Source organism: Peromyscus maniculatus, chromosome 8 (genome assembly GCF_049852395.1).
Source record: "Peromyscus maniculatus bairdii isolate BWxNUB_F1_BW_parent chromosome 8, HU_Pman_BW_mat_3.1, whole genome shotgun sequence".
Taxonomy (NCBI): domain Eukaryota; kingdom Metazoa; phylum Chordata; class Mammalia; order Rodentia; family Cricetidae; genus Peromyscus; species Peromyscus maniculatus.
Genome location: NC_134859.1, coordinates 90,685,594 through 90,706,010, shown reverse-complemented (window position 1 = coordinate 90,706,010; position 20,417 = coordinate 90,685,594). Strand labels below are relative to the sequence as shown.

Below are 20,417 nucleotides of genomic sequence, written 5' to 3'. Positions count from 1 at the left end.
CCTGGATCTTGCTCTGTAGACCAGGCTGGCCTTGAACTCACAAAGATCTGCCTGGCTGTGCCTCCTGAGTGCTGAGATTAAAAGCATGTGCCACCGCCACCCGGCTCTATGTGACTTTTAATATCTGTCAGAAAGTTTAATATTATTTATATATATATGTATATGTATATATATGTATATATATTCATCTTATAAATTTTGAGATATTTATATCTTAAGAAAAGCGTTAAAGAGTCTAAAACCAGAGGATTATAAGATTGGTGACAATAAAATAGTCCCTTAATTTTAGTTTTTTTCTGTCCCACACCAGGTGGCTCTTCTGACATGAGACAGAGATTTTGGATTTTTCTTTAACTAGCTCACTTGGATTTAGAGGAGAGAGTCATGCTCCAACTCCAAAGCTAGCTTTAATTTTTAATTGAATTGGGACTACAAAAGACCATTTGCATTATATGTCTTTAGAGAACAGCAGAAACAAGCATTTAGGAAGATTTATGAAATTTTATTCTGTTGGAAATGTGATATACCAATAGGCCAATTTATTTCTTCCTTTTCTTGGGACATTTTCTCTGGATGATTCATCTTCTTCTTCAGATGTCTCATTTGTCCAGTGGTCTTCAGATTCCTTGGATGCTTTTATTCTCCTGGAAAGACAAAAACAGAAGCCTGCCCCAACCCTGACTTTGGGGAGTTTCTCTTTTTAGCAGATTATATCTGATCAAATGAAAGGCATTTGATAGCTTTTCTTACAGATATCTGCCTGCCTCTACCTCCTGAATTCTGGGAATAAAGACATGTGCCACCACCGCCTGGCTTGATAGCATTTTAAGTTAGTTTAGATTGGATGGCCACAATGTTTGATGAACTATCGCCTCTCGTAATCAAGAAGTCTCTCTTGTTTGAATCTACTCTTTACCAGTCTTGATGGTATCTATAGCTTTTTTTCTACTGTGAAAAATAAAAGCAAAACCCCTTCCCTAACATAACACATATTCTGGTTTCCATTCTGAGAGCAACACATCCTAAGAGTATACAGGCTGGTTTAGTGCAGCAGTTTTTTCTACTATGTATTATCTCTCCACAGCTGTTGTTCCTTTCTCATTAGCATTTAAAAAATTTAAAGTCGCCGGGCAGTGGTGGCACACGCCTTTAATCCCAGCACTCGGGAGGCAGAGCCAGGCGGATCTCTGTAAGTTCAAGGCCAGCCTGGGCTACCAAGTGAGTTTCAGGAAAGGTGCAAAGCTACACAGAGAAACCCTGTCTCGAAAAACCAAAAAAAAAAAAAAATTTAAAGTTAATAAAGCATTGTGTAATCTATTTCTGAGGGTCTTTATTATCCCCTTCTGTTTATTGAGAATTTCTTTTGAAGTATGATTAGATATTTCTATAACTGCTTGTCCTCTAGGATTGTGTAGTATACTTGTATTATCCTTTATGTTGCAAGATGCAAAAATGGGTTTCATTTTACTAGAGACATATGCTGGAACATTGTCAGTCTTAATTTGTTCAGGTATTCCCATAATGACCATAACTTCTAATAAATGTATAATTTCAGAATCAGCCTTTTCAGAACTCAAAGCCATTGCCCATTGAAATCTTGAATATTTATCTATGGTATGGTTCACATACTTTAATTTTTCAAATTCCACAAAAATGAAACATATCCATTTGCCAAATTTTATTTCTTTGGTTACTTTTTGGGTTACTTCCTGCAGGTAGTAGAGTTTGGTTATACAAAGAACAAGTAGGACATTTCCTTATAATTACCTTGGCTTGTTGCCAAGTGATAGAAAAATCTTTTTTCAAACTGTTGCTATTACCATGGTATTTCTTCTGAAATTCTGAGGCTTCTAGCACAATTCCTACCAATAGCTGATCAATTTCATCATTACCTTTAACCATATGCGATTTGATATGTGTTATATACAATGGATGATTTCTATTTTTGATTATTTCTTGTAATTGAATAAATAACAAAGTTAATTCTGAATCATCTGAATAAGTTTAGCAGTTTCAATATGTAAAACAACTCTGTGCAAATTGAGTAAGGAGCTATATTAAGAGGTTCTGGGAAATCTAATAATACCATGAGAATAGCATATAATGCTGACTTTGAATCAAATCATAAAGGCTTTTAGCCACTTCACTTAAACTTCCTGACTTATAATCTGATTTTCCTGATCTATTTGCATCAGTCTCCAGAAATTGGTGTTCCTTGTACAATGTGAGTAAGGATCCAATTAGTCCTTTTTATAAACTGAAGTCTCTTGCTTTTGGGATATTTGTTGCTGTTCTCTCCCAAGAAATTACTTACAGCTCTTTGCTAATGTTCATTTTCTGCCCATAATGAGGAAATTTCAGCATTAGTAAAAAGGTACCACAATTTCTGTTGTGTCTATTCCTGTTAATTAGCAAAGTCTCAATTTTCCTTTCAGAATCAATTCAGAAACCTTTTCTACATAGGTCTTTTTTTTTTTTTTTTTACTCTGTGTGGTAAAAAATATCCATTCTATGATACTGTCATCTCTGCATAAGAATTCCTGTAGGAGAATGAGTAGACAGTAGTGTGACTAGGATACAATCAAGCTCTGGATTCAAGCGATCCACATGTGCATCCTGTGATTTCTCTTCTACCAAAGCCAATTCTCGGGGGCTGGAGAGCTGGCTCAGTGATTAAGAACACTGGCCGCTCTTCCAGAGGACCCAGGTTCAATTCCCAGCACCCACATGGCAGCTCACAACTGTCTGTAACTCCAGTTCCAGGGGATCCAACAACCTCATACATGCAGGCAAAACATCAATGCACATAAAATAAAAGTAAACATATCTTTAAAAAAAAAAAGCCAATTCTCTCTCAGCCTCAGCTGATAATTTTTTAAACTATTTTAAGTCCTTATCACCCTGTAAGGTTTGAAATAACTTAGTTTTTATGAGTAGTTAATTTGATTGTGGGTCATAGCCAGTTATTATCTCCCAGCAATTTTTGAAAATCATTAAGAGTTCGTAATCGATCTATTTTGATTTGTACTTTTTGTGGTTGAATTTTTTGTAAAGATATTTTATATCCTACTCAATTAATAGAATCTCCTCTTTGTATTTTTTAGGAGCAATTTATAATTCCAAACAAGGCAAAATTTTCTTTACTTCTTTAAACATTTTCTCTAAAGTGTCTGCATCTGAATCAGCTAGGAAGATATCATCCATATACTGAGGAAACTGTTTATAAATTATTTCCAATGACTGTTATACAAAATATTGGCACAAAGTGGAAATTTTTAACATCCCTTGTAGAAGAACTTTCCACTGATACCTTTTAACAGGCTAGGAATTATAAATAGGTACTGTGAAGGCAAAATTTTCTCTATCCTTTTTTTATAAAGGTACAGTAAAAGCAGTCTTTAAATCAATTACTATAATAGACCATCCTTTAGGTAATAAAGAAGGCAAGGAAATTCTCTATGAAGAGCCTATTGGCTGAATCATCTTACTAGTGGCTCTTAGATCTGTTACCATTTTCCATTAACCAGAAATTTCTTTCTTTTTCATAACAAATACAGGGCTGGTTGATTCTTAAATATGTTGAGCATTTAGCTGCTCTTGTATCAGCTGTTCTAATATGCATAATTTTTCTGATGTTAAAGGTCATTGTTCCACCCAGACAGGATTTTCAGTTAACCATTTTAAAGGTAGAGCTATGGGTACCTTTGAAAGATCACCAGTTTTTGTGTTGTTTATGTACAACCTGAACAGTCTGTGACTGTTCTTGGTAATACCTTTTAATATTTTTCTCAGAAGCATTCTTTATTTTATGGTTTGTTTCTGAGATTGGAGGAATGTTAGTCTGGGTATTCCATTGCTGTAACAAATCACATCCCCATAAATTCATTGCTATGTTAGCCACATATGGCTTTATTTTCCCTACCTGTTCTTCTGGCCCTATACGTTTGACCCTCCTTGTACTTTGTTTTACCTGATGTAAAGTTCCAATTCCTAGAAGCTGAATATTTACCTCCTGAAGAGGCCAATCTGGATACCAAGATGTTAGAGAAATTATTGTTACATCCACACTGTGTCTAGTAAACATTTAATTACAGTGTCATTTACTTGTATTTTTAGCTTTGGTCTTTGATCATTTAAAAAAGTTTGTAAAAATACTTGTTTTATGGTCTCTCCTGAAATTTTTGTTTTATCTACTGAAGCTGTTCTGCATCCAGAGCAGTGTGATTTTTAACAACAAGCATTAAGTCTTTTAATTGCTCTGTGGATGAGTTTCACCAATGCTGATAAGGAATGATTGAACTCAATTTGATATCAGGGCCTGCAAGAGGCCCCCTAAGGCATTTCATGATGGCAAAGGGTTACCTTGCCTGTCCCTTGTTGATCTGCATTCATTAGTCCAATGTTGGCTATTTGCCTGGGCTTTTGTTTGGAATACCTCTGGAAGAAAACATTGTTTCTAGGAATGCCTTGTCTACAACCCCTTTTCAGATGACCTTGTTTGCCATAATTAAAATATCTGACCTTTTGAATTTTCTTAAAATTTTTAGAAATTACTTCTCCTATGCAATTATTATCCTAAGTGTGAGATCTAATATCAACTGTATTTTGGATCCATTCATCTATGGGTGCTGCTGATCTTGCCTTTAAAAGCTTAATCACCCTTTTGCATTCTGAATTAGCATTTTTAAAAGCCAAAGATTTGATTAATATTTGTTAGCTTCTTGGTCTGATATCATTTTATTTACAGCTGAAGTCAATCTTTGTGGAAAAAAAAAATCAGTGAAGGGTTTTTTGGGGACCTTGTATAATTTTAGTAAATGAATCCATCACCTTTCCTGATTCTTCAACCCTGTCCTAAGCATTCGAAGTTTCTGTACAGCACAGGGCCAAGGTGTGATCATCCGATCTAAACTGTCTTTGCAAACCAGCACACTGTCCTTCATTGAGAAGCTGGTCTGGGAAATTTCCATGCCCCTAGCCCTACTTCAGTGTTCTATGACCCTAGCTTCCTCTCTACGCCATGTTTTCCATTGTAACTGAGGACCAGCTTCTATTACTGTAGCTAATTTTTTCAGTCTTGTGGGATAATTCTGTTCTGAGTGGTCTATGATTTTAACATTTGCTTCACAAAGGGTGAATGCATACTATATGAAATGACTTATTCCTTAAACCTCTTCAAATCTAACAATTCTACAGGATCCCAGTTAACTTCTGGTAGCCTTGGGGGTGCCTATCATCTGATGGTCATTTTTGTGTGGTAACTGAATATTGGTTTTCTAATAACCTTGGGCCTCTCCTCTTTAGTTTTATAATGCAATGGTGCAGTAGGTTCTGCTCTAAATTCCTCTGTCTCTGTGTGAATATTTTTCTTAGTTTCATTTGTAGGTCTTTCTAAGGATTGTATTGTATCAGTCAATTTGGACATTTGGAACTGATATCAAACCACTTTTTTTAAGGATAAAACATGAATTACCAAACTGATAATAATTATAATCAACATTATGTCAATCCCAGCTAAGTTGATTATCCCTTCATTGCTTTTTTTTTTAATTTTCAAACCATCCATTGTGTCCTAACTCCCTGTATCATAATACTGTTCCCATTCTTAATGTAGAAATACTTTTTTCTTTCTTTTTTTTCTTTTTTCTTTTTTTCTTTTTTTTTTTTTTTGTTTTTTGTTTTTTGTTTTTTTGAGACAGGGTTTCTCTGTGTAGCTTTGCACCTTTCCTGGATCTCGCTCTGTAGACCAGGCTGGCCTCAAACTCAAAAAGATCTGCCTGCCTCTGCCTCCCGAGTGCTGGGATTAAAGGCGTGCACCACCACCACCCGGCTTACTTTTTTCTTAAGGAGACTAATTTTTTCCTTAAGAATTCCCAGTTATCTCACCAGATCTGCTGGCTTCTCAGTTTTTCTACAGCAGCTGTGCTTGACTGTGTGTGTGGTGGTGGGGGTCGGTTTCGGGGTGCCCAGACAGCCAGGCTAGCACAGTGGGCCCTGGAGTCGCCATGGGAAGCTGCTGTGCTGCATGGGCTGGGCAGAGGGCACTTGCAGCTGCTCACATGTAGCCTGTGCCTGAGGTCGTCTGGCAATGGCAGTGCAGCAGCAGACTGAGCAGGTGTGAGCAGGTGTTGAGGTGGCCTGAGGAAGGGGTCCAGGGAAGGCCCACAACCTTCGAGGAGAGAGAATAAGCTGCCTGAAAAGTGGACGTGGGGATGTGCAGGAGAAAGCGGCATGGCAGGAAGGGAGGGCAAGGGCCTCCTGAATGACAGCCAGCAGCTGCCTCAGGACCAGATATCACAGTAAAAACCTGATGGATCAGAGAAGTGGTGGAGAAGCGACCATTGACTTGCTCTCTTTCTCTCCTTTCTCAATCCAAAAAGGGTATGCAAATCTTTCTAAGCTCCCTCCTTCTAAGCCCTGTGTCTACTACTTCCTGTGGCCCTCTCTATATCCTGGGTCCTCCAAAACCTCTATGACTAGTTCTGGTCAGCTAGTAACTAGCTCCATCCTCTGATTCAAGGTAAACTTTATTGTCAGTCTCAGAAGAGTCAGAGTAAGTTCAAAATAGCCCACAACAAACTGGGTGGTGGTGGTGCACGCCTTTAATCCCAGCACTCGGGAGGCAGAGCCAGGCGAATCTCTCTTGAGTTCAAGGCCAGCCTGGTCTACAGAGCAAGATCCAGGACAGGCACCAAAAATACACAGAGAAACCCTGTCTCCAAAAACAAACAAACAAAAAATCCCCCAACACATGGTCTTACTATGTAGCCATGGCTGTCTTAGATCTCACTATAAAGACTAGACTGGCTTCAAATTCACAGAGATCCACCTCCCTCTGCCACCAGAATGCTGGGGGTAAAGGTGTGTGATTTACTTGCTTTTTTGCACATTAAGTTTTTTACTCCAAACATTGTAAATTTTAGTTTGGGGGTATTATAGATTTTGTTATTCCCATAAATGTGCTCCCAGGTGCTGTGGGATGGTCTGTATGTCAAGTTGCTCTGATTGGTCAATAAATAAAACACTGATTGGCCAGTGGCTAGGCAGGAAGTATAGGCAGGACTAACAGAGAGGAGAAAAGAAAGAACAGGAAGGCGGAAGTAGTCACTGCCAGCCGCCACCATGACAAGCAGCATGTGAAGACACTGGTAAGCCAAGAGCCATGTGGCAAGGTATAGATTTATGGAAATGGATTAATTTAAGCTATAAGAACAGTTAGCAAGAAGCCTGCCACAGCTATACAATTTGTAAGCAATATAAGTGTCTGTGTTTACTTGGTTGGATCTGAGCGGCTGTGGGACTGGCAGGTGACAGAGATTTGTCCTGACTGTGGGCAAGGGAGGAAAACTCTAGCTACACCCAGGTATGGCTATAGTTACTCAAAAGGATCTCACCGTTTTGATTCTATCTTTGAAGATTTGTGAGGTGGGAATATGAAGTAACCTTTAGAGCTGCTGATTTATAACTCCCAAGACACATTCTAAGTGTCTTGTGGCCGTCAGTCATCAGTTCTCCTTCCTGGTATGTGTGAGTGCCCTGTGGCCATCTGTCATTTGCGTGTGTGAACAGAGAGGATTTATAACGACATACCAAACTACATTATTTTTCTTTATAACCCAATTGGCAGTTCTTTTCCTGACTGTCAGCAGTTTCTACGAACACATGCAGCACTCAGTGCTTTGCGGAATACCTGAGCTGTCTCCCTTCCTGGTTCTGTTTTTTCTCTGTGTGCCTCTTACCTTATGATACTCTGTCCTGTGAACTGTTGCCACTTTGATTATCTTGGTTTCTCAGCTCTGGTTCTGTCTGTCCTCAAATAATCTACTGTTGGTTACTTTGTGTTTCCCTCCTGGCAACAGAAAATTTTCCAGAGTAGTAAGTTAGTGTGCAGTCAGCTTTTCACTGTGGCAAAATACCCTAGAAAGACAACTAAATAGAAGGAAAGTTTCCTGAGTCCCAAGTTTCAGAGATTTTAGTCCATGGTCACTACATTTTTATCACTGTAGACATGTTGGACACAGAGTCTTCTGACTCTTGCCCTAAGCAGGGTTAACAGTCATCCTCTGGACAGCAGTCCTCAAAACAGTTCATGCATATAAAGCTAGATTATTTCCAAATGGAGAAGTTCGTCATTGTGGTAGGGGTACACACAGAAATTATCTAATGGGACTATAATAGCTTCTTTTTGTCTGTTTGTTTGTTTTTGTTTTTCAAGACAGGGTTTCTCTGTGTAATTTGGTGCCTGTCCTGGATCTCGCTCTGTAGACCAGGCTAGCCTCGAACTCACAGAGATCCGTCTGGCTCTGCCTCCCAAGTGCTGGGATTAAAGGTGTGCACCACCACTGCTCGGTGATAATAGCTTCTTAAGGACCCCCCAGAAGTACTAGAATTGAAACAATGATTACTCAGACCACACCTTGATCAGGACTGCTGAGTTATGCATAGTCCCTTCCTCTCCCCCACCTAGATCTACCACTCATGTCAGTTCTTGGAGATGAACTTGTTATCACAAGGCTCTTTTAGTGTTTGTTGTCTCCAATGTAGCCACATTAAATAAGCTCTCTTTGCTTTTTACCATCCCCCCCCCCAAATAAAACAAAAACAAAATAGCACCCTGGTTTTGTTTGGTTTTCAGTATTTGTTTTATGGTCTTGAGTAAGGGAGGTTGAGTCCATTCACTTCATTTTGGCCGTAAGTCAATAATATCCTTTACATCTTTTGTTTTGATTCAAGATCAATTACATGGCAGGTGTTACCTCTCATGTTTTTGGTTTTGAATCAAAGACATTTAACTCCTTTTTCATGAGCCATGAATTGGCATTCTAGTCTAGATTTGTCTGTTTCCTTGTGAGTAATTCAGGTCAGATATCTGTACTGTCTTCTTGATGGGACTTAAAGTGACCTGTCATGCTGAGTTTGATCACATGTAAAGGGGAGTGTTGAAGATCTTCAAATTACTGTTTTTATATGTTGTAATTTGAGACTGGCTAAGGCACTTAGGAGGCAGGAGTTCATGGATCTCTATGAGTGTGAGGCTAGCAGGGTCTATATATCAAGTTTCAGGACAGCCAGTGCTACATAGAGAGACCTTGTCTCAAAAAACAAACACAGGAAGAGAAGGGAGAAGAGCCAGGAAGGAAGGAGGAAGAATGAAGCTGTGGACTCCTGAGACCTTAACGGCCCTGCCCTCAAACACCTTTCACCTGACTGTGTTGGGAACCTTTTTGGAACTAGTTATTACTTGGTAGTTGCAAAATTTTCTTCCACATCAGTTAGCTAGTGTTTTCTCCAAGACTTACCCTGATTTTCTTTTTGAGTATCATTAGGAGTTCAGATTCTCTTTACATTATATTATTTATTATCCCTCCTTTGTTCTCACTTTCTCTTTGTGTCTCCCAAAGTGTGTGTGTGTTTGTGTGTGTGTGTGTGTGTGTGTGTGTGTGTGTGTGTGAGAGAGAGAGAGAGAGAGAGAGAGAGAGAGAGAGAGAGAGAGAGAGAGAGAGAGAGAGAGATCAAATCCAGGTCCTTGTACTGCTGCACAAACACCATACCAAAGAGCTGCACCACAGCCCATATTCATTGGAACACAAAAATAATTCAGATTTGGTCAGAGTGATCCATGCTGCCAGTTAACCGTAAAGTATGGGTTAAAGTAGGCTATTTTAGGCCTTGTGTAATCTCAAATATTCTAATAACAGCAATAGGGAAAAGTATCCCTAGGTTGGAGGCTTGCCCAGGCCCTTCTTCCTGTTCATGACCAACAGAGGGAGACTTGAGCTGGGAGGAGAGGCTTCTTCCACCCATGTCACCTAGTGCTGTTCCCGTCACCTTTGTTTTAGGCACAAACCCACCCTGACCCTCGCCCTTCTTTGAGCACCTCTGTCCTCCTCCATGATTATTTTCAATTTCAGGGAGCAGCAATTTGCCTTTGAGTCCCCACCCAACTGCCCATGCCACGTGCCTCAAGAACTCCTTCCTCTCCAACTCTGTGGTGGCCTTGGCCTGCCTCTTCTGCACCTCAGTAAGGCTTTTCCAGTAAACCAATGTTCTGTCTTCCTGTTTATAGGATCTTGCCTAAACACATGGTCTGCTGCCTCTGCAAATATAAAACTGATATTGAGATTGTCTGCAAGACAGTCAAACTGCATTGTCATAGTGGATGTCTGATAAACACCACACATTGTCGTGAGTCTCTTCCTGATAAATGTTTCTAATTTTATGCCTTAATTTTTAACTAGTTATGAAAAGTATTAACTGAAAATAATTGCTTATTTTTGTTCATTCATCTATAACTTCTTTGCTGAAAGTTGGGCTCTCAGCTAATATTGCATGATTGAAAAATAGAACTGTTCCATTTGCAGAAAGAGCAAGAGAAAGGAGTGAATGGGGGAGGGATAACATAAAGGACCACAGACTCTGCACGATGGTGTCTGCCTGGTACCTTGCTTCCCATGATCACATAGGCATGTAGTGCACTGCACTCTGTACACTGGCTTTGTGGACATCAGTCTCAAATGACTCCTGCCTTTTGGACATCTCTAGATGGATTGTGTTTAGTTTCCTTTTGTAATTTTATAAATGATACATTTTTATTTGGAATCTGAGAGCTTCTATTCTATATGACCAGTGAGTGCTGCCTCACTCCGATAATGGAGCAAAGAGCTCTTCCATGTCCACACTGACCAATTCTCTACTTGCTTTTAACCTCAGGCCTTTCTATAACCAGATCATTCAGGTAATTTTCAGTGTTTTTCTAAACTGAATGTGGTGGCATGTGGCAGTAATCCCAGCAATTTAGGAGGCTGAAGTAAGATGAACTAAGTTCAAGGCCAGACTAAGCAATTGAATGAGAACCTATCTCATTTTTTTTTTAATTTTAAAAGGGAACCAGGAATTAGCTCCATGGAGTAGCTTGTGCTCAGCCCTAAAGTATTTTTCTATATATTAGTTTGTTAGCATTAACTTCATCCCGAAATATGACAGCTTTCTTGTCTGAATAACTTGAATGCATGTCTTTAGCCTTGGTTGGGGGAAGATAAATAGAATTAGCATTTGACTGTATATATAAATAAGATGTTACTTATTTTTAATTAAAAAAAAGTTTTAACCAATTACATTATTCTCTTCTTCCCCAGAAATGGCAAGCATTTCCCTTCGTTTACACATCAGAACTGTCCACTGCTGTCACCTCATGCTTGAGTTATCTCTCCCTAATTCTAGGCTGTCCACAGACCTACATTTTTCCTTTCACCACTCCCTTGGGCCCTCGCTACCACCCAAAATCCTCTTAATTCTCCTGGGAAAGAAACACAGCTACACAGTGGTCCACTTGACCTTCATACTACCAGAAGCTTTGATTTGTTCCCATAAGGAGCTAGAATAATGAGCAATGAATGAGAATAGGCCTCAGACAAGAATAGCTCTGACCTTGGACATTTTATGACTTTGAGTAATATTTATCCAGAAATTGTTGTTGTTCTATAAATGGATTGTACATAAGGATAAACCTAGAACATTAAACATGTCTTCACCTATACTTTATAACCTCCTCCCCTCAAATATAAGGGAAGAACCAGGAAGATACACAGAAAGGATGCTTTTGTTCCAGGAGCTAGAATACATGGCAACAGAGCCTACAGGAAGAAATTGGTGGGTAGGTAGAGAAGAACATTCATCCAGATGTGAATGAGAGGCAGCTGCTTTAGCATTTCTGCCCTTACTCCCCTCAAAGGATGTCTGTCAATCATCGTGGTCAGCTGTGGGGTGTGTCAACACAGGGCACATTGAAAAGATGGAGAGAGGAAGCCTAATGGGCCTCTGGACTCTGAGGCAGGATGATGTGAATGTGTAGGAACCTAAGGAGGTTCTCTGCAGGTCAGTCAGACTTGCAGAGATGCTGGCTTTGTATTAAGGCTCAGGGTCTCTACTGGTCCATTGGCTGTCTTAATAGACTTCCTGTGTGCGCAGTGTGTAGTGTTCCCAGTAGGTGGCTGCTTTGCCAGTGACACTCTCTTTCTGCTCCTGTCATTTCACAGGATTAAGCTTAGGTTTGTTTCCCCACACACACTAATGGCACACCAGTATTTGCTGGCCCATAATTTATTTGACTACAGTGTATGGCTGTGGACTGAGAAAGGGCTAAAGTATTCTCTGACTAAAGGCAATCTCTTCCTTTTTGATAGTTGAAGAAGCATCTATAGGGAACCCAGAAGGACCATTCATGAAGGTGTTGCAGACCCGGAAGGAGAACACCACCATGGAACTCATTATTGAACCAGAGAAGGGCTATTCAGACAAAGAAAATGCCAATTACTCCAGCTCCATGGAAGAAGAGATCAACTTTAGTGATGAAAATGATGTTATGAGTGCACTAAATTACATACTGCCATATTTCTCTGAGGGAAATCTGGAAGATGTAGTGTCAACAATGTTACCATACATTAAACTGCTGTTTTCTCATGAACAAGATTCAGATAATTCCTTGGAATCTGTGCAGAATGATACAGAAAGTCGTCCTCTTAAAAATGAATCCGAGTCCGGTAACTTCACTTACAAAAATAAATTGAATAAACTTTATTTTCTAGAAAATTTGTTAGATGCAGAAATTAATGAGGTTAAAAAGGAAGGGAAAACTGTTGTACAGAAGGAGAAGTATAATAATTTAGGTAAAAAATTTAAGCGAGAAATATTTGAAAAGAGATGGGAACCTGCCCAGGCAGAGGAAAGCAGTCTTGCAGAGATTGAGAAGGCAGAGAAAAGGCTCCACAGGATGAACAGAGTACTCCAGGGGACAGGAAGCATACAGAAAAGGCATTTCAAGGACGTGAGTGCCAAGAGCCTGTGGAGCAAGCAGAGTGACCACGCACCTGTGGAGAACATCGTCAAAGACGGGCATCTCAGGAGCCCACCCACAACAGAGCTGCAGCAGCTCCATCCGGGGCAGAAGCTCAGGAAGTCAGGGGGAAATTTCTTCCACTCAGAGCCCTTGCTCCCAAAGGAACACAGGGAGGCAGTGTCTTCTCCCCCAGAACAGTCCCTGGTGGACGAGGCTCCCACTACAAAGTCTCTACCTGAGTTCATAGACAGACGAAAAGACTTGTCTTACACCATTTATGTTTTAGAAAGTGCAAATGCCAATGTGAAAAGAACGAAGGGGTCTAATCCTAATTTACAGTCTGAAGAGAGACATCGAAACCTTAGGAAGAAAAAATCTCATTTCCAGTTGATTGCAAAGAAGCCAGCATCCTCTGTAATGAGGAGCCTGGTAAATTCCCCTGCTGGAGGGGTCTTTTCATCTTTAGGAGACCTGAGTTATACAGAAAAGCCTATTTCAGAAATATATGCTGCTTTAGAACCTACAGAAAAACAGCTCGAAGAAAATCAGGCTGCAACAGATAATACTGAAGAAAACATCCTCGAACCAACCGTCATGATGCCTGAAGAAGCTGTATCAGAAAATGTACCCTCTGAGAATCCGGTTGTATATTCTAATGTGCCTACATCCTATGTAATTCCAACAGTTAAGCAAATCAGTGATCCACATTTAGAATTCGTCTTGGGGTCTCAGAAACATTCCCATTTCAAAGAATATGAGTACCCATTGGTGATGTCACCAGGTGAACACTTTGAATCTCATCTAAACAAGCAGCTGCAGCCCCTTATCCCCAACAATGACGTGAGGAGGCTTATTTCTCATGTTATCAGGACTTTGAAGATGGACTGCACTGACTCCGAAGTGCAACTGTCCTGTGCCAAGCTCATCTCCAGAACAGGGCTCCTGATGAAGCTTCTCAGTGAGCAACAAGAATTCAAGTTTTCCAGGACCGAATGGGATACAGAGCAGTGGAAAAATGAGAACTACCTCAATGAGACCTCAGAATCCCACCTGGAACCAAGTCAGGTGAGAACAGTGCCGGAACATGGGGCCCCTGCCTTCTCAGTCATTCAAGCAGAAAGACCAGGGCTCCCAACTCCAGATCTTGTATTGGCCACACAACTCTAGCCCAGCTGAGACAGTGATTCCCACAGTGCTTCTAAATTTATTGACAGAAGCCAACCTAAAACACAAAATATAATAATTGTATTAGATAGGTAGCATGTTCGATTTGGTATGTTCTTTTAGAATCAGCGAGCTACTGAAGTAGAAAATTTTTATTAGCATTTTTTTCTTACTATCATTTTGTTTTATAGTATTGGGGATTAAATTAAGAACCTTGTATACATAATATGCAAGGACCTGGCCACTAAGCTATATGCTGTAGCCTATAGTTTTGCTTTTGTTTATTGTTTGGTTGGGGAGTTTTGTTTTGTCTTATTTTGTTTTGTTTGAGACAGTGTCTCACTATGTAGCCTGGAAATGCTGTGTAGACCTGGCTGGCCTTGAATTTACAGAGATTCACCTGCTTCGACCTCTAGAGTGCTGGTATTAAAAGTGTGGGCCACCTTGCCAAGCCCAGCTCTTAGTTTTATTGAGTCAAAGTCGTAATGTTAATCCAGGTAGCCTGGAACTTACCTGGTGTTCTAGGTTGTCCTTGAACTCCTATCAGTCCTCCTAGCCTAACTTCCAAATGCTAGATTATATACATAAGTTACCATGCACAGCTAGCCTTCGCCTTCCCTCGTTCTTTTTTCTTTATCAGTTTTTAACAACCACACAAATGTCCATTCACTTATTTTATATATTCCAGCGTGCAAAACAAGTTCCAGGATTCAGCTACAACAACAAAGTCATCTTGGCAGTATCTGTAACTGTAGTGGTGACAGTTTTGATTATCATTTTCTGTCTCATTGAGGTAAGAACAACAGGACATTCATGTGTCCAGAATGTACCCTGTGTGTGTAATAGATTTAGAACCTGCGAACTGAAAACCTGAGCCATTTACTCTCTGTCTACAATGATGTCCCTGTGTGTTCACGGGTATTCTGTCTGTGCAGCAGGGCTCCTCAATGTCAGGTCGTTATGTAACATTCTGATTTGATGTCAGAGGGGTGGTGTGGGTGTGGGACACCATGGGAGCAATGGAGAGTTCTCTGCCGGTGAGGATGGTGGAACTGTGAGTGTAGAAGGCAGAGGATGTCCTCTGGCCACTGCAGAGACAACACCTCTACTCCTACTGTGGCTGTGACCTCCGGGAAATCTCTGTGAAGTCCTCCATTTCTCTTTAGTTGTGTTTACACTTCGCCCTGCCCTTGCATTTATTCATACTTTCATTATTTCTTTCTTTCTTTTTTTTTTTTTTTTTGGTTTTTCGAGACAGGGTTTCTCTGTGTAGCTTTGCGCCTTTCCTGGAACTCACTTGGTAGCCCAGGCTGGCCTCAAACTCACAGAGATCCGCCTGGCTCTGCCTCCCGAGTGCTGGGATTAAAGGCGTGCGCCACCACCGCCCGGCTCATTATTTCTTCTACCAATTTAGATGATAGGTTCTGTGAGAACAGTAAGCATGCCCTGTGTTTTGCCTGTAGTAGATAGCAGTGCTGTTCAAAGAAGATAAATGAAGCATTCCATCAATTCCACTATGAGGAATGATACAATCCAGTACTTACTTCAAATAGCATCAGAGAAAGATGTTTGGCATGCCTCTGTAGTCCCAGCTCTCGGAAAAGAGAAGCAGAGTGAGCCAGAGTTCACAATCATTCTCAGCAATCTAGTGAAGTCAGGCCAGGAATATATGAAATGTTGTCTTTAAAAAAAGAGGTGAGCCGGGCGGTGGTGGCGCCCGCCTTTAATCCCAGCACTTGGGAGGCAGAGGCAGGCGGATCTCTGTGAGTTTGAGGCCAAATGGGTCTACAGAGTGAGATCCAGGACAGCACCAAAGCTACAAAGAGAAACCCTGTCTCAGAGAGAGAGAGAGGAGAGAGAGAGGAAGAGAGAAGAGGAGAGGAGAGGAGAGGAGAGGAGAGGAGAGGAGAGGAGAGGAGAGGAGAGGAGAGGAGAGGAGAGGAGAGGAGAGGAGAGGAGAGGGAGAGAGAGATGAAATAGTGACAGGCAGAGAAAAGCGACGGACAAACCAATGCTCCCATCATTGAACACAGGGACCGGGGTCTGGAGACTATATATATATATATAGCCTGTGCATGCTGAGCATATGCTGCATTCCTAGACACTAAGACTTTGGATTGTTATTTTGTCTTTTTTTTTTTTCCAGAACTGAGGACTGAACCCAAGGCCTTGTGCTTGTTAGGCAAGCGCTCTACCACTGAGCTAAATTCCCAACCCCAAAGATTTACTTATTTATTATGTATACAGTGTCCTGTCTGCATGTGTGAATGCAGTCCAGAAGAGGGCACCAGATCTCATTACAGATGGTTGTGAGTCACCATTTGGTTGCTGGGAATTGAACTTGGGACCTCTGGAAGAGCAGTCAGTGCTCTTAACCTCTGAGCCATCTCACCAGCCAACACTAAGACTTTTGAAATGTCACCCTTTAATAGGTTAGTCAGTGGTGAAAAATGAATAAATAATAACAGAACAACTGTCTGTTTTGTTGTCAAGTAATGAAAGCTTACTACGTTTTACCTTAAAGAAATGATGATAGAGAAAATAGAAGTAGTTCTAAAAATAAACGTGTAGAGGTACAGAGCTGTCTAGTCCCAGCTGCAGAGGCAGAAGCCTTGGGTGGGTCTTCACACTGTCTTTGGCATCCTTAGGAGTGTCAGCTCTGTGCCTACTGAGCACAGGATAGAGTTCTCCATTCACTGTCTGATCGAATCACAGACTCCTTCAGGGAAGGTAGAGCTTATCAAGCCTCTCCTAGGATGAAAGAGCAACTTAAGGCCCAGTGGCCAAACCAAAAGTACAGTGCCCTGTTCCCCAATCCTGAAGGATTTTGCTTGCATGTATGTTTGTGCACCATATGCACGTAATGCCTTCAGAGGCCCAAAGAGGGTTTTGGGACTCCTGGGACTGGAGTTACAGACAGTAACATTGTAAGCTGCCATGCTGGGTGCTGGACATCAAACCACAGTGTTCTGGTAGAGTAGCATGTGCTCTTCACTGCTGATCTGTCGTCTCTCCCACCTTGGCTTTTTAAATTAAAAAAAAAAATTATGAGTTGGGAGGTAGAGATAAACAGATCTCTGTGAGTTCAAGGTCAGTCTAATATAAACAGAGCATTCCAGGCCAGCCAGGGCTACATAGTAATACCCTGTCTCAAAACAAACAGTTCATCTACTGTGCAGCGGGCACACACGTGGAGGCCAGAGGGATTCGTCAGCTCTTGCCTTTGCACCAGGTGGACCCCAGAGACTGAGCTCACATCACAGTTAGGTTCGGTTGCAGCTGAGCCATCTCTCTGGTGCGGCTCTTCTGGTTTTGGAAGCTCTAGGCAAGGCTGGCCTGTCATTTCTCCTTGGTGTCCTATGGAGGGGTGTGGAGCTCTTATCACATCTCCAAGTTTACTCTCAGATACTCTACATCTGCATTGCTGCGGTACTCAGAGTTTCTAGTTTGTGTTGAGGACGTGAGAAGCCATTCTGCGTGCAGGCGTGAATGTTCTTAATTTTTCAGACAATGCCATTGTTTAGACTTTGGGTATATACTTATGAACTTAAAAATATTTTTTGGCCAGCTAGGCATGGTGGTGCTCACCATTAATCTCAGTACTTGGGAGGCAGAAGCAGGCAGATTTCTGTGAGTTCCAGACCACCCTGCTCTACAGGACAAGTGCCAGGACAGCCAGGACTGTTAAACAGAGAAACTCTGTCTCAAAAAAAACACACACACACACACACAAAAAAAAAAAAATCGTGCTTTTCACTTTTAACAGAAATTATTTTATTAGTAATTATTTGCTGAATTTTGTCTAAAATAATGAGGACAATGTATCAAGTGAAACCTGGAGGTTGGTATTGTGAAGAGACAAGAATAGCAACATAGGCCCCTGTGCTCACGGAGCAGGTAAGAATTTAGGTAAGTAAAAGGATTTAGAGACGTCCGCCGTTGTTATAATCAGAATTGTTTTTTCCTTCCCAAACAGGTTTATTCACACAGAACGAAAGAGGGAGATGAAGAAAAGTCCACAGGGTAAATATGAAACAGTCTTTCAAAAAGAACATGAGAGTTAGCAGAGAACTTGGGATGCACCTAGTTCCCTCATCTGACAGGGAGAAAATGGCCAGAAAGAATATTATCTTCTCTGTTGTTTTGCCTGGCTCCGAGAGGTGCCAGGAACTAGCATGGATGCCTCTGGTGTCTCCAGGCCTCTAAGCACAGAGGTGGGAATCCATAGGTTTGGGCCGCACCACTGTGCTGGTGCCATCTGCTCCAACCCGAGACTCCAGAATTGGGTGCTTTGGGGAAGAAGAAGGGGAGCCACAGTGTTACGATGCAGGGCTGTGAGTAGAACATGAGACCTTCCTATGCGGAGGAGGGAAACCCACCTTCTCATCCTGTCGGCCACCTTTTGAGCCTATTCTTCTGAATGAATGAGTGACACATACCTCATAGAACTATAGCTGGGAGAGAATATGGACAATAGTTACTTTTCTTCTAATGAGGAAATGAAGTAGAATGGAAGAAATTTCTGGTCCTGTGGTCACTCTCTAGGGCATGTCAGGAAGAGGACCATTCTCCCTGGTGGGGCTCTAGTTTTTAATTCAGCTGTGCTCAGGCTTTGGTCATGTTTCATTTCAAATCTGTATAGCATATATGTCTGGAAAGTCTGAGTTTTCTAATTGTCCTTGGATTGAGAAAAGATAGCGTGCGCGTGCGTGTGCGTGTGTGTATGTGTGTGTGTATGTGTTGGTGCTAGTCATGTACTTTACTGCCTTTTTTTTTTAGACAGTGTTTCACACTTAGGCTGGCCTGGAACTCACTATGTAGCCGAGGCTGGCCTCGAATTCACAGAGATCTGCCTGCCTCTGCCTCACGAGTGCTAGGATTAAAGGCGTGCGCCACCACGGCCCAACTGGCCTCGAACTCTTGTTTCAGCCTCCCAAGTACAGGAATTATAGATATGATCCATCATGCTCAGCCAGTCAAGCCCTTTAAACTGTTCTCATGACCCACTCATCAGAGGCAGTCTGCAGGGTGAAATTCTGTGAGTCTGTCAGCTGTGCTGTGAACTTGGGCATTGCACTTGGAGGATAAAGCAGCTAGGTACGCAGGAGCAGCCCCTCCCTCACCTCAGCAAGTCTGCATGGGAGAGTTGGTCTGAAGGAGAGCAAAATGCTCCAGCCCAGGGTGGCTTCTTCAAAGGGATAAGTTTGTTGAAAAGGATAAGTGGAGCTATTGTCATGCTGGTGCCTTGGCTATGCTCCAGGACAAGCCACATCCAAAGATCTGCCCAGAGGCATTGTGGGGCCCTTAGAACAGACTTGGAAAGTTCCTAGAAGCCAGACATGCATAGAATTGTTCTCAAGTCCCAGTGCTGGGGTGCTTTTTGTTATTGGGAGAGCCAAGATATCCCCTACACACACACACACACACACACACACACACACACACACACACACACACACACACACACACAATCACTAACTGTCTTCTGCATGTGTTTTCTTCCAAGGGGTAAGAAATGCTACAAGGACAGTAAGAGTCAGGTAAGCCTGAGACTCGGTGCTGTGCCTGGAGAAGGCAGGGGTAGCAGAACTAATGTCTCCCCTTCTGTTTCCTAGGAAAGATTTGCCTGGTTAAGGTGGCCACAGTGGCTTACAAATATCTTCAAATGTGACACAGAAAAGAAAAGCGGGACTGAGGATCTGCAGTCCAAGGAGTTCTCTACAGAGGAGGAGATCACCATTCATGATATATCTTGGTAAATGTCTAGCACAAGTAAAGAGCTTAGGGCAAGTTTCACATTTCAATGTCTGAAAGCATCGGCCTTTCTCTTCTTCCAGGGGGACCAAGGAAGAAATCACACCCATGCCGAAATCGTCAACCACTGAAGCAGAAGAGAGTGAAGGAGCCGAGGATGCTGAAGTTACAGAATGATCTGCTATCCTTTATTAATAAATTATTTTTTGTAGATTTGTGGTTGTCGAGGGCCTTTGTGAATAAATGAAAATCAATGCATAGCAGTTGATATTGTGGGCCAGTAAAGATGGCTCATTGTGGAATCTTCCTTTACACTGTGTGAATATATATCACTGATTGTGCTGCAAGCCTCAGGCAAATGTATGGAATCCAGCTACTATGACAAAAGCTACTACTTGGAAAGGTCAAGGACCTTTCTGAAGGTCAAGCCATGGCTTAAGAAGTCTTGGTGATATTTTAGCTTTTGTATATATATTCACCGATTCCCACAATGATTTTCTTGTATGCTATGTGTGGTTCCAAGAACTCCAAACAGTGTATTTTTTTTTTTTTTTTTTTTTTTTTTTTTTTTGAGACAGGGTTTCTCTGTGTAGCTTTGCGCCTTTCCTGGAACTCACTTGGTAGCCCAGGCTGGCCTCGAACTCACAGAGATCCACCTGGCTCT

The 20,417-nt window shown here is 41.5% G+C and overlaps 1 protein-coding gene across 8 annotated transcripts in view; it reads left to right on the top strand.

The window, feature by feature from the left end:
• LOC102914574 (leucine-rich repeat-containing protein 37A-like) overlaps nt 1–19,966 on the top strand; it is a 58,244-nt gene extending 38,278 nt beyond the window's left edge. For all 8 annotated transcript variants that reach the window (XM_076543479.1, XM_076543478.1, XM_076543477.1 and 5 more), the window contains 7 exons: nt 10,067–10,185; nt 12,183–13,900; nt 14,688–14,792; nt 17,976–18,022; nt 19,506–19,539; nt 19,615–19,754; nt 19,837–19,966. In XM_076543479.1, coding sequence (XP_076399594.1) covers nt 10,067–10,185; nt 12,183–13,900; nt 14,688–14,792; nt 17,976–18,022; nt 19,506–19,539; nt 19,615–19,754; nt 19,837–19,930 — 2,257 coding nt within the window. In that variant the 3' untranslated portion in view covers nt 19,931–19,966. The remainder of the gene's footprint in view (nt 1–10,066; nt 10,186–12,182; nt 13,901–14,687; nt 14,793–17,975; nt 18,023–19,505; nt 19,540–19,614; nt 19,755–19,836) is intronic.
• The last annotated feature ends 451 nt before the right edge of the window (nt 19,967–20,417 follow it).